Raw genomic sequence first — 19,071 nt, 5'->3', positions numbered from 1 at the left:
TACGAAAAAGTAAAAGGACGCAAGCACATACAATAACATACCCCCTCAAAAAAAATTAAATTGAATAAATAAATCAACACCATTAATATGATTATTTTACATGACTTCGCTGTGGTTTTAATTTTAATAACCCAATAACATTGACAGGTCAACTGTTTGAGTATATAGAACCAAATTGTAAGGGAATTTCCGAACATGACGCAAAATCTATTTTAAAAAACGAATGATTTTGGAAAGAGAATGTCTAGGCTGACATGACTTTTTGATATGATGGTTTGTTTTTCCATTTTTTGAAAATACAAGAACTCTTTCAAAAAACAACCCCCTCCCTATAAATAGACAAACTATAAAAATCCAAGTTTCATTTACATGTAACACAGCTCAATTTTGACCCTGCAAACATTTGACTTTATTGTTTACATGTACAATGGTGTTTTATATTGGGACGAGAAATGTTTCCATTATTATGATCAATTCATATTCATTGTGTTGCATGTACAGAAAATATAATATATATAAACAAAAATTCTAATTTTATGAGTTTAGAAATGAATCTAAGTAGTTTAGTTTTCATTGAGATATGGAAAAAACTGAATATCTAAATTTCACCGTTTAGACTACAATCGCTATTGTTCGTGTAAACCTGAAAGTCTTAGCTATTTAGACTATAATATTACTATCCTTGAAAAGAGCGCTGTATAAAGAGATAGAAAAATATATCAAAGTTTAAAAGCTGAAATATTTTCTTTTCGCCTTGGGTAATTTGTTAACCAGTCTCTTTAAGAGAGTAAGTTCTTTTGGTGGTACTTGTATTTAATAGCTCAGCTGTAACAGTTCTCCTGAGGATGAGCATTTGAATCATTTTGCATTCAATATTTTATCTTTGGTGTCTTAATTTTTATTAACCTTCATGTAATAATCAAAAAGGAACAGACAACTGAAGTTTTTGTAACATGATTTATTTTCAACATAATACTACTGAATTAGTAGCATATAACTCAATTATGATAATGAATTTTATTTACAAAGAAGACTTGGAAATAATAAAAAGTATTGCACATGATACATATTAATGATTGCAAACGTGATCTGATTAAAACAATTTTAAATCGTTTCATCAAACAGTACAATCTGACTATTTAAGCCAATATCTCAATCAATAGATCAAATTTATTTAAAATTTACTATTTTCTGTCAATAAAATGCAAATGATATTAATACCTTGATTTTTCAATGCAAATCAAACCTTTTTTGAGTTTCTCATAATGCAAACTTCAAGTTAACATGAGTAAATGAATTTTAAAACTTTTCATCAATTGTAATTAAGGACACAACGAGTCTTCATAGGTCAGACTTCAACAATATTTTCTTTTATTTTACAATAAAAAATGACACCAAACTGTCAATCATCTCAAAAATCCATTAAACGAAATACAAATTTAAAGCAGAGCAACACGGACCTCTAAAAAGGTAACAAGTGAAACCCATTTCCAAGTTTGAAAAATCTCATTGCGATAGAATGTTTCCACCATTCCACAGCTTAAATACAAGTAACAATTTTAATGAGAAAAATTAAATAGGAAATAAAAGAACTGATCACAAAAACGTATATACAACTAAAAACACAAAAAACTTAAACTTAATTATCCTGAGGGTATGAAAATATGAGAAACAGTAACAAATGAAATGACAACAACGTTTCCGAACTTATATACATTTGCATATTGCTCGAAAATCAAATCTCATCTTGTAGTACGCAAAACTGGCCTCCATAAACGCTTGCAAACTCTAAGATAATGTCACAGGGACGATGCTTTGTCTTTAGATTTCACATATCTCCTACTGGAAGCCTTTTGTGCTTGGACAGTCAACAATTGTTCAGTCCGTGTAGAGAATCTTCTGTTATCCGGGTCTTCTGATTCACAGGGCTGTAAAAAATTTTCAGTATTTACATATTATTTTAAAACACAATTTTCACAACCAGTCGTTGAGAAATCTGAATTCTATGATGTATTTTTGTTTTTCAGCATCGTACGTAATTCATGTGTGCAATAAAGAAGGGTGTGTTTTGATACTAAAATTTTGTTAGCATTAGTTTGAAATTATGTTTTTTTTAGGATATTTATAGCTTTAAAAAATACAGTAGTTTAGTTTTGCAGATTTACTTGGTTTTATGTATAAAATTATGTATTTTTCAATTTTAACATTTAAATATGTTTGACCAATTACAATATATTAAGAGTGTAGCGATTTTTATGCAATAGTGATGTTTTTATAACATAATTTATCAGTTATGTAAATTTTGACCTAATCCTTTGTTGATTGCACTGATTTATGTTACGTATAAGCATATTTTACCTCGGATGTTGTTGACAAGGACCGTTGGGACAAATTCGAACCTGTTAAAGTTAAAAATGATCAATTAATAAGCTTATTTCTTCCTTTAAATCAAAGAATAAAAATATTTTACGCTATTCGTTAAATACAAAAAGCATTTGTAGTACATAATAAAAACAGGTACCTGGTCTTGATAATGATTCGTCGACGTCTATCCCACTATCCTTTTTTGAAGACCTTTGAGTACCTTAAAAGGAAATGTGAATCCTGATAATAATTACTAAACAATGAACGATGCACCCGTATTGCTATATCAAAATGCAAAAATCAATACAATATCTTATATCTAAAAAGTTCCTTATTGTCTTAAGCAAGTACCTAAATTTTCTCTTATCTGTACACACTGTGCGCTTTCCGCCTACAAAACAAAATTTAAAAAAGACGTTGACACATGAACTGTATAATCGATTGACATGAAACTCTCAATCTATATAAATGATGTTTACTTTTTCTTTAAGTACTTCTCCGGCACCTTCTTCCTGAATTGGTGGAACAGTTCGTCCACCTGTAATAACACCTTAAGCACATGATATAAAGCCGGAAGTGACTGTTCTTATAGCATTTCTAGACAACTTATTTTCAGAAATACCATCCATCCTTATACATAGCAAGTATAGAATAGAAAAAAAAGCATAGAAAAAAATGTGTCGCGTTATCTATAACTTAACTGCAACTAATAACGTGAAGAGTTTAAATAAAATTGAATTCAAATAAAGCCACCTAGACCTTAAAAATTCACTTGGTAGTATATACGCTTACCTGATGCGTATTCATTGTTTGCGCATCCTTTGCATAGCTCGTTGAATTTCTTTAGATTTAATTTTAAATTTTCCAACTCTAAAATCAGACGGGAAACTTTTTCCACCAATTTTTGTCCGTGACCTCCGAGGACGTCCTTATCTAATGCACATAATCCGTGATGGCCGTCCTCCATCTTTTCGTTTTCACCTATCAGATGGGCGTTAAACAGAGCGATTTTACATTTTAAATCCAGTATATCTTTTTCAAGCTCCTTACAAGTTGGAACGAATTTGCAGTTAGACATATTACTTTCGTGTCCAAAATCATTGACTGAAAATAGCAGGGTCTAAAAAAGGGAAAAAAAATGCGCCTGTTTACTTTCAGTGTTCATTAAGTTATGAGCTTTGGTTTATGACGTCGACTGTACTTGCAAAGATAACGTCTTCCTCGTTGGTCGGAATTCCCCCAAAAACTATAAATAACATAAGACACATGAATTTTTATGTGTTTATAATAATAAACATTTAAGCTATTATAAAAGTGTTGTTTACAAGGAAAACAGTAATTATGCTTTGAATTCCTCTCCAAAATTTCCTGATATAGACAAGTAAATATTGAAATAAAAGCAACAATAAGTACAAGTATATTAAGAAATTTTTAATAGAAGAACGATATTTCTTTAATTTATAAAACAAAGAGTTTGCGTATTTGCAATAAAAGGAGTAAGAATTATTTTTCATTATGATTTTATCATGATATTCATGATATGTAAATCCATTTAATATTCATTATCTACCTCAATTAGAATTAAGGAAGTGTTGTTGATGTCAATTACATTTATAATTAGATAAAACATGTTTTTAATAACACGTGTATTTATATCCTCCTTTCCATTCATGTTTGAAGAAAAGGAAAATAAATGTTAGATCACTGTTAATAAAACATTTAATGAGAACCAAATTTAACTTCTCGGCTTAAGTCATCTCTAACATTTTTTTTTCATTTACCTGTGCCGTAAGAAAGGTATTCAAGCTTTAAAAATTAGTGTACATTTTTATAACAGTTAAAGGAAAGACATTTTCAAAACGCAAAAATGCAAAAGGTTGTATCGAAATTTTTAATAAAAAACTGTGTATTTCGAAAGAAAGACACACTATGACTTGTTTATTTATATGTACATATAAAATGTTAAATCAGGTTATGTCGTATATGAAGATCGCGTATTTTCATTGGCTGAAAAGAAACCGATGAAAACACTCTCTAAATTTCAAAACATGACACTGAGGCTTCTTGAAAAGAAACCTATGAAAACACTCTCTAAATTTCAAAACATGACACTGAGGCTTCTTAAAGGAAACTTGTGACCTCTAAATATGTGTTTTTTGTAACATAAAAATAGACACAAACAGCAGCTTTTGTAACGAACAATTTGTATATTTATTATAAACTTTTGTATACTTATTGCTACAAAATACCTGTTAGATACTGTAGATTGACATGTGCATTAAAAAAGTGAGCAAACCACCCCACGCTATACTTGTATCTTTGTGTAGATACTGATAATATAATCATTGTGTTCAGAACAAATACAGCTGACATGTACCGATTTCTCACATTTAGTGCATTCAGTAAGGGTAAAATAAAAAAAATCCCCACTCTTGATACCTGTGTCATCTTGACACTTTGCCATTTAAGCGATGTACCCTTTATCATGATGGAAATTTAAATTATTGTAACTGATACGAGTGGAGGGGTAACAGCGAAATAAAACTTTCACAAAAATGCACTTAAATTCAGAATGAATCCATTTAGTCTTATATGCCAAGTATAAGATAAATACATGTACAAGAAATAATTAACGACGTAAAACAGCGCTTTAACTTTAATCGACACTTTTTAATCAATATTATAATATTACATATCTATAAAAATTATATATGTTGTTGGAGTGATACGGTTCCTAACCTCAAAAATATTAAACTAGACAATACTAATTGTTTTTGTTTTTAATAACATATCTTGAGTCAATTAATAGCACACTTATAATTAATCTTTTTTGGATTATTTTCACAACATTAGTATCATTTTTACTTCATTAACATTCACATATATTGTTAATAATCGTACCGTTAATTCTGTTAAAGAAAGTTTAACAGCTATTTCCCATAATTTGAAGATATCTTAAAACAATTTGTGCAAATGCTGATTAAGCATGGGTGGTTTTAAAGATACAAGCCAACAGGATTCATTTATATAAGTAACCATTTTAATCTTCCCTTTGCAACTTAAAAATGCTGCCAAAGTAACTAATTTGTTGACATCCTCTTTTTCGAAAATCACCATAATAAGCCTTGTCTTCTATTTGTAGTGATAAGGATTTTGATATAAGGGACATTTACCTCGAAGATCAAGATCTTTTTAATTTCATCCTAGAAATATGCTCCCTCGCATACAAGAAATAAAAAACTCAATTTGACCCTCTTGAGTGGTATTTGATATTTTCCCCTTCTAACCCAATCTTTACGTTTTAGAGAACCAAATTGTTGAAGTTATATGCCGTATAATTTTTACTCTTTTGTCTTCGCTAACGATAGAATTACAACATTTAAAAATATATTTGTACAAATTTTACAAAAAATACAATTGAAAGATAAATAAAACTATCGTTTAATACTTTTTTAAAAGCTTTTTTTATGCATGAGAAAATAACAATGTGTATCAGATTTAAAAGTCTCAGCATTTTTTAAAGTCACGTGATTTTGCACTAAGAGGAAGTTGTTGAGATAAGACACACCACTCGCTTCAAAAAATAATAAAGAAATGGACGGCGACAAAGGCGTATACAACGGTAAGAACTAAAAATATCGTGTACTGCTTTAGTAATTCTTATTTCTTCAGTTTGATCTCTGCAGAAATTTCAGTGGTGTAATAACGTACGTGAACCAATTTAACGAAAAGAAAAAAAGTATATATTATGTTCATAGGTATTTGTATGACACAAATACTTTTTTGATATTTTCTAGAACCTTGGAATGATGCCGACGATGACTATGAAGAAATGGATTGTATCTTACTCATTCATACCCATGAAGGTGAGCCAATTGCGAGATTCATCCAAGAAAATCTCAGAAGATTACAGGTCATGGTCAACGTTTGTGACGTTACAGAACTAGAGAGCAGAAACATCAACTTCCAGCTTACACTTCTCTTGGTTACACCGGAAATGATAACCTACATGAATGCCTTTGGTGATTCTTTTCGCCCAGGGCTTCATTGTAAAATGAACAGAGCTTTCGGTATCTTGGTCGATAAATCGGTAAATATGGAAGAAGAAACTATTAAATCGGTTCTTGGAAACAGTCTTCCAGATTTTAAATCCTGGAAAATCATCAAATTAACACAAACTCAGCCGACTATGATTCAAATTCTGGATCTTTTAGATGGTACACAGGAATCAGCAATGCCGACTACACTTAAATATCATCTACAACCCGCTGTCATTACGGTAGGTCCATTATGTATGGTGAGTGTTTCTTTGATACTATTTCTTAACTAAACACTACAAACAGAAAAACTTTTTATCAATTTTATAGGATGGAGACAAGGTTTTTGTACTTTTCAAAGGCGAAAAGAAGAGTTCAGATAACGTTGTTGTACGTGCTGGAAACCAAACATTTGACACTATTTACCACAATCCTTATACTTTTGCCTTCACGCCATGCGGTAGGTTAAATTAATTTATGTTCAGTGCTGTTGCATTGCGAAGAGTTTAACACTTGACTCCTAGACAAATTGACCAACATTATTAAGAAGAAGAAAAATTATGTAACTCAGAGGCCATTGTATAAAAGAACGTACGACTAACGATCAAAACAGTGAAAGTTTACTTATCACAATCTTATCGGGGCATTCTGAAATCTAATACCATGAAAACATCATATTAAAAAAGAAATAGTTTTAAATGATCATTCATGGTTTTGTTAGTCAACGATTATTCAATGAGACTGAACATATTTTTGTCGTACGTTTTATTGTTAAACGCATCACATGTTTTATATAAGACTTAATGGACAGTCAAGGCAAGTAAACAACGGACGCGCAATGCGACGGTTTGCTATCATAGAGGTTATAAGGATTTGCGAATAACTGTGAAGTAAAATCAGGCACAACATCCGTAACATTATTCCTATAGGCGGCGAAATATCACCATTGATCGTTTAAAGCCGACCATATTTTGAACTTTGCGCAAAACTAAATTTGTGAATTCGATCTATGTTGAGCTGAGAAAATTACGGCGATCTCAAATCCTTTCTTAAATTTTGGTTTTTTCTTCATATAACAAAACAAATGAGTTTTCAGGCAACATTAATTATATTAGCCCCCTTCGCTTCGCGTCGGGCAATATTTCATCCCACGGGGGCTAATATAATCAATGTTGGCCTAAACCCCAGTCAATATCTGTATAATATAAAACAAAAATATTGGTGAAAGTCATATTCATGTTAGACTGATATTCTCCGGCTTCATAAACCACTTCTTATTTAAGTTTTAACATGAAAATTTATTTGGATTTTAGGGTTATCTTGTGGCGAAGTAAAAGTCGATGTATTGGTGAACAACAAGAGTGAAGGAAGCACGAAAGTTACAGTACAAAATAGACTACACACCCTACAAAACATGATGGGAAACATATTCTCTCCATTTGAGTTTCTTTGTCAGGTTTTGCCACTTTCAGAAAAGCAGCGAAAAGAGCTTGATAATGAGCTTGAAAACAGAATGAATGCCGATGGATTTGAAAAAAATGTTGATCGAATTGTATTTGACTTAAGTCAATCAAGTGGTACGTTTTCTCCACAACATTACGATATACTTAAAGATAGATTACATGTTACTCTTGTATAACGATATTGCTTTTATCTCACCCATAAGAAAATTAATATGCTTCATTTAGGTATGGATGCAGATTTCCCCACCATTTTGCATTTTTGTGCAAAATTTGGACTCGCAAAAGCATGCAAATTAATGAAATTGTCAAAAGGATATGACGAAGCTTTAACAATAATAAACAAGGATGGTGACACCCCGAGTACTCTAGCCAAGAAAATGGGATATGAACAGATGTCAGCTGATCTGGATCCTTTGGAAGCTCAAAAAAAGTCCCAAAGTGATCCATGTATGTAGCAATGCAGTGTATTCAATTGTATGATTTATTGCTTAAAGTTTTTATTTTGTATATGTATTTCTTTACATAGGACTTTGGTATCAAGTTCTTTATAAAAATAAAGAGAAGATAAAGAAATAGAAAATATTAAAGATGATAAAAAGGATAATTCATGTTTGAACATAATTATGTTGTCTTTGAACGAAGGAACATTTACTTATATTCTTCTTTATGCAACCCCTCCCTAAAAAAACAAAGATTTGCCTACTCAACGTGTGAGCAAATTCAAACTTATTTCAGAACACATTGTTACTTAATTTTAAAATCAAAAAAAAAAAATCTTAACAGAAGAATTTATTATGTATAAAACGGTTACACCGAATTTTGATTTGTTGAACTACTAAAATAAACTTTTTTAAAATTTATAAAAAAAATTCTTCGTTCTTATTAATTTTAGATAGTCTTGTGAGAGGAAAAGAAAAGAAGAAAGAATATGGTATGGTAGTTATTTCTTGATTTTATCTTTATTTTTCTTTGATTCTTTACATGTAGTAAAATGTGTAACATTTTTCATTTTTGCACAAAAGTTGTTATTGTCTTTTTATTTGTAAACGATTTAAATGATTTTTATTATCTCAAAATCATAATGAACAACTTTTTCTGACCAATACATATTTTAGAGCCTGAAGATGCTATTTGTTGAAATACTATGTATAAAAAATTATTACAACAATAATCTGGCAAAAACTGGAAATCCCCCTTTAATATTCAATATCTATTTTTAGATTACCCACCCCCCTTACCAGAGCGTAAAAATTACCTACATGCAAGCATGAAGAGTGATCGACCAAAACAAGTACATTTTTATCTATACGAAAGCACCAAATTGATTGGGGATTTCCCTCAAATATAATACTGAGCTATCTCACCGTATAGTTGAACTTTAACTAACCTTTTTGTCATTTAAAGATTATAGTTACGTGTACCTAGATACCTATTTTAGATGTAAAACAAACAGAATAAAAAATTTGAATATTTTTATTCTAAAATTGCTGTGAAAGGGCTTATTTTGAGGCAATAAACTACATTTATATTTTACTTTTTTTATAAAGAGAATTTTTAAAAAACAGTTCACTGTCAAATGTCTCTTCCGCAGCTTGTTCTTGTTGCATGAATTCTAAAAAAACCCAATCTTCTAGTGATTGTGTCATTCATTTACCAATTAAATGAAAAAATATAACTAAAACACATTAGATACAGAATTACAGATATATTAGCTAATGTAATAGCTGGGATAAGGTCTTATGATAAATTAATGTTAAGTTGCGTGGTAAAATTGATTTGATTAGAGCGGCAATGGTTTAAGCTTCTGAAAGTTTGATCCCGAGAGAATTTAGAATTCGAAGATAATAGATACAAAAAACCAGAACTCAACAATTGAAATATTAAACAGCTAATTCAACGAAGAAAGGTTGTATATAAAACATTTTATGGAAAATAAAATTTTATGGGTTCATAGTGGCATACAAATATTTTAGGTAGCTTTGAAAAGAAGTCCCTCTGATATTGGAGGATATTCTTCTCATCAAAACAGAACAGGTGATTTATGTAGATATTAAGAAGTGTTTTAATACTTCACTTATCATTTACATGTTATAAAATGTGTTTAAAGGTATCGTTTATTCATACATTAATCAGCTATCTAAAGTACGTTAAAATTGCATCTCTAAATGCAGTCTTTACGTATAAGAGCATGATCGTATTAATGAAATGCATATTTCTTTAATAAAATTTTAATAATAAAAATAGGATATTGGACGCATATTGAGAACACAAGAAACCAACATATCCGACATTTTTCGGTAAATATTATTAAAACGGTTTCTTGTTTTCGATTTGAATATTAAAATTAAATTATCTGACCAACACAAAATGTCCCTTTTATTTTAGTTTGATGACAATTCCAAATGCCTAAATCAAGAAAACAAGAGGTTAAATACGAGAAAGGTGTAATATGTTTATAGTTTTAATTATTTTTAAATTTTACACAAAATTTTATCTCGAATTGAATTAAACTATAAGAGAAATATGGAATAAAAATTAGCGTATATCATATTTTGGAGTAAATTGGAGATTGTCATGTATTTTTGATTTTATTAGGACACTGCTTTTCCAACGGACGTTCCTTTTCCGACTATTGGAAGATCGTTCCAGAATTGAAGAATATTCATCTCAGAGGATGAGCTTACCTACACCCATGCTGATAAACAATATCTTTAATACGACGTAGTCCTTGTTATAACCTATTTGATAAAAAAAAAAAACCCCAACATTTATTTGTTTGTGACGATTCAACTATACATCTAATATATTACTGCCGTTCAGAATTAATGTTTAATTTCAATTCTTTAAAAATAAACTCGCTGGAAAAATTAGATCGTGTTTTGTTTCTGTTTTGTTTAACACTTTTTGTATCTGTGTTACATTTAAGGTTGACACTTTAAATTTTCTGATATCAATACAGTTTAATTGTTTTAGAGTTATATTGTTATTTAAAGATATCACATAATTCACGTATCATGAATGAATGTTATCAAAAATGAGTAATCAGTCGCGGGAGGTCGATAGATTAAAATGAATATAAATCAAACTTCCAGCTACTGAGGATAACCAGTATCTCAGCCGATTGATAGGTATCTGGCGTCCAGCATGAACCGATCAAGCCAAGGTAAGTCTGAGTTAGGTAATTCATGAAGCCAAGCATAAAGCCTCGCACACATGATTAGACTTAAATCATCTCTGATTGTCTTTTGATATATTTAATGGAATTGGAACGTTTTAAATACATTTTGATTTCAGCTGAAGATTTGCTGACTATTTTCTACGCTGATGATGCAGAAGCAATATGCTCGCACATCAAAACATATTTCGAGGAGGGACGATTCCGTGTGCAAGTCTCAACGGTGAACATTAATAGCGACCACAGCACACCATGTACTGTTCCTTGTAGTCTTGGATTGGTTTTACTCAGCCCGGAAATGTTACACGATCTACAAAGAAAACCAAATAATTACCTCAAAAGTGTCAGTGCACAATGCACAAAGCGAGCTTTTCTGTGTCATAACAGTGTTGATCTTTGTGACCAGGCCAATGAGAAAATTCTTGAGAATTCATGTTCTGATGTGACACTTTGGAATAAAATCTCCCTTGGAAATGCTAGTGAAGATTTTAAAATAGCTCTTCTAAACATGATGCAATTGATGGAATCTACCCCGAGTGCTAATCCAGTTTTACTTACGTACAAAATAAATCCAAAAAAGATTTCATCGGTGAGTTACAAATACTGTCGATTTATTGTATAATGTATATCACGATTTACTTTATTCTGATGGCATGTACACTTATCACATTATGTACATCGTTTTTACAGGCCAAAGAGCATATCGTTGTTATTTTCAAAAAAGAAGTATCAAAAGGGGATGTTTTCGTTCATCTGCATAGAAATAACTTTCAAAAGAAAATAAAATGTACAGAACTAAATGTTTTAACCTACACATTTAAACCAGAAGGTAAAATTTATTGATTATATACTCCATTTGAATTGTATTTCTATGTTATATACTAGCATTTAAAATGTAAATTTAGAGTTTTAACAAAACAAACGTTACTCATCAAAACGATCAAAGACAATATTGCAAAAATCAACAAACATTATGCAAGTTTGAAAACATATTCTTCGTTGTCAAAATAGGAATGCCTGAGGGAGAAATTACCATGGAAATCTTTACAAACAACATTTCACTTGGCAAGACAAAGTTCAACATATGCAACAAGATGGACAACTTCTCGTCCTTAGTGTCCGACTTAGTCAATCCTCTTGAGTTCTTCCTTCAGGCCCTTGATTGTGACGACACGGACTCACTTGATCGTGAATTGGTCGATATCTTAACAAACGGGTCGATGGGTAACAATCCTCTCACTGGGTTAGAGGCTGTGGATTTCAGGGACAGCATATGGGGTGTGTGTAATCATACAACTAGATATTGAACTCAGTGCCCTTTGTTGCCCCCCCCCCCCAAACAAAAGAAAAATAAATTATTTTGGTCTTAATCTTTACAAAAAATGTGTTATTTTATAAATAGCATTTACTATATGACAAATATTCTTACGAAAGGGTAAAGTCAGTTTACTGCATCAGATGATATTAAAGAAAGGTTATCTTGTGGAAAATTCATTTGTTTATTTTACCCCCCCCCCCCCGTTCCTCTCTACGCGTATTTAAGTAAACAAATGAGTGAAATGGGACAGTGACCAGTAAACTTTGAAATGTTGTCATTAAATGCATTAAATGACAATGGGAATTTTCCGTATGATAATTTTTTTTATCTCATTGTCATTACCTCATTGTTACCCTTTTGGATAAAAGTTTAAATATATAAAGATAATTTATGTAGTTTTAAACTACAATTCATAATCAAATGTGCTTAATTTAAGAGATCGTGTTTGAGCCCAAAGGGAAAAATGTCAAATACATCTGCGCATGGTCATTTAAGTGAATTTTTATCATTGATAGCAAATAAATCATCAAGAGAGTATCCAACCGTGCTTCATATTGCTGCAAAGCTTGGTTTAAAGCAGTTTTGCTCTACTTTGAAAAAATTTCCGGGATACCAGGCTGCCCTTGGTATAAAAAACAAACACAATAAAACAGCCAGCCAAATAGCTTTGCATGCAGGACACACGGATCTAGCCTCAAACATCCAACCACCAGAGAACTTTGCTATGTTCCAAGACAAAGATGTTCAAAGTAACTACGTTACGTTACTACAAGATATACATTAAATACATTGGTTTTATTTTTACATCCTCAAATGATCTTAAATATTTTTTAAATCATAATGTTCCCAGATTTTTCAAACCTATTTATGATACATTTATTAATTATAAAGATCAAGTTATTTCAACACATGTTTTTTTCAAGATGGTGATTCTGGTGGATACATGAGAATGAACCAAGTTACAACAGGTAACGGCTTACACCTGTAACTTGATATAAAAATCTTCTTTCTTAACAACGGGTGTTAATCGAGAACTTTTGTCAAAATACCCAGACTCGAGCATCTTCATATAAAGAAAACAATATTTGAATTAGATACTGATCGTATGAAATTTTAAAATAAATAATGTTTATATTTTGATATATAGTGTTGTACAGGCGGGAAAGTACATGTACCCCTCCACCGCTACCACGAAGATCAGTAAGTAAAAATATAAACTCAGCACACGCATGTATTTAATAAAAATGAATATTAATTTTTACAACAAAACCCAGTTTAAATTAGATACGTAACGTTTTTATTTGATCAGAGACAAAAAGAAAGGTTGGCGTTAATCAGAATATATATGTACATATTGACATTTCCTTTTTCAGTCGGAATCGGAAGAAGTTGTCCTAAGACAATCTCGAAACAGTCAAAGAGGTAATCGTGATAAAAATTCAAACATTTCTATTTATTGTCGTCAATTTATTAATTAAGGTATCAGTAATATTCTACGGCATTGTATTTATATTGGTGTAATAATCTGCCTCAATATAGATAATACTGGAAGTGGAGCAAGCAATATCAGTGATTCTTCGTTAGAGGACCCATTCTTTAATCCGAGACAGGTAAAACATGTATTATATCATTCTCATTTCATTCTACTAGACTTGCACTCAAAACCTTAATGCCAATAATATTTTGAAAACAAGTTATTTCTCGGACAGTTATAAACAATAAACGCTATAAACGAAGCCCGGTCTAAAACAACACTAAGAAATCCAATTCACACATGTGCTAGTCTTCAGTTGAATATTTCTTTTATAAATTTCAGATGACATCACGGATGACACAAATTTTGGAGGATAACATTATCTATTGTGGAAATTTGACAACAAAACTTTAGATAAGACTGGTTCTTCAATGAAGAGCAAAAGGGTGAATATTTACATGGAGAACAGACCAGGATTACTGTTACACGGATATATTATAACATATGAATTAATCAACGACTGTATAATTATTTGTATGAATATGTAATACAATTTTATGTTGATAGTTTTCCTTTATTTGATCTGAGAGAATGTATTATGAGATTATCAATAAGTAACCTTGTACCTAAATGTTTTCAACTATTGAATATTAAGAACAGAAATATATACTGAATTCCACTGTGTTTTGTTGTATAATATGCTGATATATGAATTTTGGCGCTTTTTTTTTTTTTTTTTTACAAATAGTCGCACATTTAAATAATGTAATATTATTGACATTGAAATCCACTTAACAAATTTAAGGAAATCAAATTAAAATAGGACTTTGCACCGTTACTCTTTGAAGGGTTTCCTAATACTGTTGGCAATTGTCCAAATATAGGCAAGCAGACACACACACTCTCTCAATTATACATGTTAGTATCCTTTAAGTTCCATGACCACGTTGCTGTAAGATTAAAAACTAAGCCCATATTTAATTCAAATTCTTATTAAGTTATTGACGTTTCCCTATCGTACATATATATCATACATATATCAAGTGTTTACTCGTAGTGGAAAGTATTTCTCATTGAACTGAAAACATTTTATATTGCTATGACCTGATAAAAGATTTTTTTTTGAAATTTGTTTTTAACTCTTAGGAAAAACCAAAGAAACCGAGTGCTTTGAAATTTTAGCTGCAGGTCTGTAGCTCTCAGTTTGAGAAAATATGGACGATACTTTGTCGTCCATCCGAATTTTTTTTCAGACCGGGAGCTACAGACCTGCAGCTATTAAAATATCTAATGAATGTGCAAAAATAAAAAAGATCAAATGTTTTGTAAAGAAATGAACATAATACATAAGAAATTAAATATGAAACGTCTTCAGCAACTAACTTGTAAAATTGATCATATTTATCTGCAACTGATAAGTTATACAAAAGCTATAGAATATCATTGTATTTCTCTCTGCAGCGTTTTAAACAAATCAGTAATGAGCGTTTTTATTTATATATTATAATAGTATAGTATTGACGCTTGAATTTGAATTCCTTTTTTTCAAATAAATTAATTTTCAAGAACAGTGTACATGTACTTGCATTTGCAAAAACCAAATAAGGTCAAAATTGTAAGTATAGCCCCTTAACGTACATAAAACATTTTTTATTTCTTTATATGTAGAAAATGTTGTATTTTATTTAGTAAACAGTGTCTTATATTGCATATAATCATGTTGCATTTTGTAGAATAAAAAAATAAAATTTCTTTAATCTTATAAGTGCCTTATGTTATATTTAGTAAAACTGAGCTTACATTGTCTGACAGAGAATCATCCTAACAGGTTTCTATAAATATACATGTATTTAAAGACATCAATTAAACAAATATGGTCAAATTGGAAACAAAATAAGGAATAAAAACTAGCAAACTTGATAGCATATTCAAGATGTATTAAAATAATTTCCTAATATAAACGCATGGGAAAATTAATATTTTCAAGGAAAACATACCATAGATGTCAACTTGTGTATCTATTATTTATTGTTTTGCAATTCAGCTTGTTTGCGTTTTACAATTGAGAAAAAAATTAAACTTCTTGTAAAATACACGGGAAATGCATGGTACTTGTACAGAACATTCATATTCTAGCAGCATTTTTGACAGTTGAATTGTCTTAAAAGAATCCAAATCGCAATAACCAATACATAATTGCACTCAATTTTAAAGGAGTTGGTTCATACAAACATCACACATACTTGTAACAATAAAACTTAAAGTTCCAAACTAACACACACACAGGGTCATTGATTTTCAAGGTTTTATAGTCAAAGTATAACGTTTCCTAAAGTTATATTTTTTTTAAAAAAGTGTTTGCAAAGCATAGATGTTTAACTACCTCTATTTGGAACCACAATTACTTGGTACCATTATTACCTTGCTAATTAATGAACACAATGTATTTATACTACATAACGTAGACGAAGCCAAATTTTTTTTTTACATTTCTAAATCAGTCACCAATATAAATAAATATAAAAGGTATAATTATTCGTATTTGTGTTTAAATTTTGTCTACAAATACTTTGTTGTGATACTTTCTTGTTTAAAAAAAACCAAACGAGTAGGTTGTTTTTCAAATATCAGAAAATAAATACAGTGCTATAAAATACAACCAAGGAAAAAATTGGCACAAGCGTCAAAAGAACGGCCGCAAACTATTTATTTTTCTATACAACAAACATAATTGAAATGAAAAGAAAAGTTTTTGCATAATATGAAACATCCTATCTAAGACATATGACAAGGTTGGGAATAACTCTGCCTGTTGCATTTTAAAATGATAAAATTAAAAAAATGAGTTCTTTCACTTATACTTATTTCGTTATTAGGGTCTCTCGTTTCCAACAGTTGTTAAAACACATAGACAAAAGTTGTTCAAGTTTATACGGGCTTTCATTTGATATCAAGAAAAAAGGGTTGAACCCTTCAATTTAGGGCATGGTGGCTCTAAAGTCTTTTAGTTATAAACCCTAACCAAGTAGAATGTTTGTAATTTATTAAAAAAGCAAAAATTTTATGGTACAGCTGTTTTTCAATCCGGTTTCATAATCAAATCATATGTTACGTTTTTAGCATTACATACGTAATTGCAAAGAATAATGTTCTTAACAATATGCTACCTTTAAAATGTTTGGTTCATTGCCTTGATAAGGAGTTAAAGCACCCCTGCAAATGTTATTGTCATTCAAATTTAGACCACATGGTTTTATTTAACCCTTTCAGTTTTGCAGTAAAAATCATGCCTTGTGTTTATAGTCTATTTCCTAGAATCTAGGTACTTGTAGTCAAATATAAAATCTAGACGTTTGTTGATTTTAAACTTTATCTCCATTATTTGGTGGATAAAATGAGTTCTAGAAATAAATGTGACAAGTTTTTTCTGCTCTTGCAACAATTAACATGCTTAGTAGCGATCCCCCTAAAGATTAATTTTTGATCCGCGCCTGACTTAGTAATAGCATTAATAGTGATACTGACTAATAGTATACTATTTTATGCAGAATGTTCCTTTACTTGAAATTGGCTCGATATGCTAAGTTTTAATTCAAAACAGACATTCATTCGTTTTTTTAAAAGCATGGTAATGCAAACCAAAAGCATCAAACATGGCTATGATTTTATTAAGCAACTCAATGTTTATATTTTCAACCACGTGTAGAGTGGTTGAAGACGAACGATAACTCTGTTCTGAATATCATCGTTTAGTTTAAATAACCGCCAGATGATGAGATAAGACATCCATCCTAATATGTTTTCATGTTTTTAAATAAATCAAAGTAGTATATGATATGAAAAACGACCAGCACTTACGTATTTCGAGCATATTATACGAACACCTATACTTCCGCTCAAAATTTCAAACGAACTGAACAAATCTCGGGGAATTAACGTGAACTTTCTTTCGAGCACCTCTGGATTTATCACATACTTAGCAACGATAAAGAAAACAATCCGAACACATTCGCAGGGGTTGACCCTTAAACACTTTTGTTAAGATATCTGTAGAACGGTTACCAATTCCTGAACACCTGTTGAACAAAATATGTTGATTTACAAGTCTTTTCACTTGATATCAAGATATATTAAGTCGTACCAAGAATCTTTCGTATTTATTTTTTATGTGATAGATTGCCTGTTAATCAGAACTTTATTGATTCAGAATTCCGGGTTTAGTTCGACAAAAGCTTAAAACTTTTACTTTCATCACTAACTGACAACCCACTCGTTGCTTTTTAACAAAGTTTGCTCTAGTTATTATTATTTTCTTAATTGATATCGTTTAATTCAGGCTCTCTCTGAGCAGAGCAAAGCTACGTTGCATAGACACAACGTTTATCGAAGTAGACGCTTAATGATAGCTTTGCAGAAACGCGAGCTACCTGTCAGTGTCATATACTTACATTTTCCAGTGCATTTGCCTGTTCAACACTACGTATCAATTCTGTAATACAATTTCAAGAAATTCTAATGACGTAAAATTGGGACATAAAGCGGAGTTTACTTATTCATATATTTAATTGTACAATTGCTGAAAATTATATAAATATAATTAATAAGAAATCATTCTTTGAATATTAGGGGATGATAAATTTGGTCGGGGCGTGTTCAAATCTAACATAAAGCCTCTCGGGCTTTATTGGATTTGATCACGCACTGACCAAAATGATCACATCATAATACTTAAATTATACAACCGTCCGCCTATTGTAAAATTTACAGACAGATATAACCTGTTTTATGTTATCATTGTAAAAAACAATAACGTACACTTGCCTGAACGTGTCTTTAAATGTGCGCCGTTAGGTAGATTATAACACAAAAGACCTTACATGAAAATACTTTTAGATTAAGCAAAACAAAAATTATTTACTTGATTCCAGAGTTAATAAAAAGGGATAGAACACCTCCATATTGTGAAAAATCGTTCTCCAGAATCAACAATATTTAAAACGTTTGTAGTTTTTCATCACATTGTTAATCATTGTTAAACTTCAAGATCATAAATTTAAAATCTACTGGAGCTTTAACAATCTTATTTTATATTTGTAAGACTTTATAGAATGCATTTTATGGTCAAACGTTGTTCAAGTTGAACATCTTAAATCGGAGATCATATTTCATTGTAAGTTATGACTTTCATCCACACTAAGATCTCAATGTATCCCATGTCATTGTTAAAAATAAAACTAGAA

General features: G+C 30.5%; 3 protein-coding genes and 1 long non-coding RNA gene across 9 annotated transcripts; 2 read left to right on the top strand and 2 right to left on the bottom strand.

Moving 5' to 3' along the window:
• Positions 1–942: 942 nt before the first annotated feature.
• Positions 943–3,558, bottom strand: LOC105322306 (uncharacterized). 2 transcript variants are annotated; one of them, XM_011420949.4, is made up of 6 exons: positions 3,157–3,557; positions 2,844–2,902; positions 2,716–2,755; positions 2,522–2,584; positions 2,359–2,399; positions 943–1,928 (listed from the first exon to the last, which is right to left on the bottom strand). In XM_011420949.4, exons 1-6 carry the CDS (start codon positions 3,440–3,442, stop codon positions 1,800–1,802), a joined length of 618 nt encoding a protein of 205 aa, XP_011419251.2. In that variant the 5' UTR covers positions 3,443–3,557; the 3' UTR covers positions 943–1,799. The 2 variants fall into 2 exon arrangements, with proteins under 2 accessions (XP_011419251.2, XP_065921824.1); XM_066065752.1 differs by lacking the exons at positions 2,716–2,755; positions 2,844–2,902 and having other exon boundaries at positions 3,157–3,558.
• Positions 3,559–5,877: 2,319 nt separating this feature from the next.
• On the top strand, positions 5,878–10,734 carry LOC105322317 (phosphoinositide 3-kinase adapter protein 1). 5 transcript variants are annotated; one of them, XM_011420961.4, is made up of 11 exons: positions 5,878–5,986; positions 6,162–6,643; positions 6,732–6,861; positions 7,715–7,978; positions 8,090–8,311; positions 8,757–8,795; positions 9,085–9,155; positions 9,838–9,898; positions 10,109–10,161; positions 10,250–10,306; positions 10,460–10,734. In XM_011420961.4, the coding sequence occupies exons 1-11, from the start codon at positions 5,959–5,961 to the stop codon at positions 10,517–10,519; spliced, it is 1,467 nt and encodes a 488-aa protein (XP_011419263.3). In that variant the 5' UTR covers positions 5,878–5,958; the 3' UTR covers positions 10,520–10,734. The 5 variants fall into 5 exon arrangements, with proteins under 5 accessions (XP_011419263.3, XP_065921819.1, XP_065921820.1 ...); XM_066065747.1 differs by lacking the exons at positions 10,109–10,161; positions 10,250–10,306; XM_066065748.1 differs by lacking the exons at positions 10,109–10,161; positions 10,460–10,734.
• Positions 10,735–10,779: 45 nt separating this feature from the next.
• Positions 10,780–18,323, bottom strand: LOC117684797 (uncharacterized). Its single transcript, XR_004598510.2, has 2 exons — positions 18,280–18,323; positions 10,780–11,349 (listed from the first exon to the last, which is right to left on the bottom strand). It is a non-coding gene; the product is annotated as an uncharacterized lncRNA (long non-coding RNA).
• Positions 10,860–14,564, top strand: LOC105322334 (phosphoinositide 3-kinase adapter protein 1). Its single transcript, XM_011420997.4, has 10 exons — positions 10,860–11,027; positions 11,159–11,628; positions 11,730–11,868; positions 12,051–12,317; positions 12,873–13,106; positions 13,281–13,325; positions 13,505–13,557; positions 13,731–13,779; positions 13,897–13,967; positions 14,174–14,564. The coding sequence occupies exons 1-10, from the start codon at positions 11,009–11,011 to the stop codon at positions 14,243–14,245; spliced, it is 1,419 nt and encodes a 472-aa protein (XP_011419299.3). The 5' UTR covers positions 10,860–11,008; the 3' UTR covers positions 14,246–14,564.
• Positions 18,324–19,071: the final 748 nt, after the last annotated feature.

This window comes from Magallana gigas, chromosome 7 (assembly GCF_963853765.1).
Source record: "Magallana gigas chromosome 7, xbMagGiga1.1, whole genome shotgun sequence".
NCBI lineage: Eukaryota > Metazoa > Mollusca > Bivalvia > Ostreida > Ostreidae > Magallana > Magallana gigas.
The sequence above is the reverse complement of the archived record's forward strand: the minus strand, read 5'-3'. Positions and strand labels throughout refer to the sequence as shown.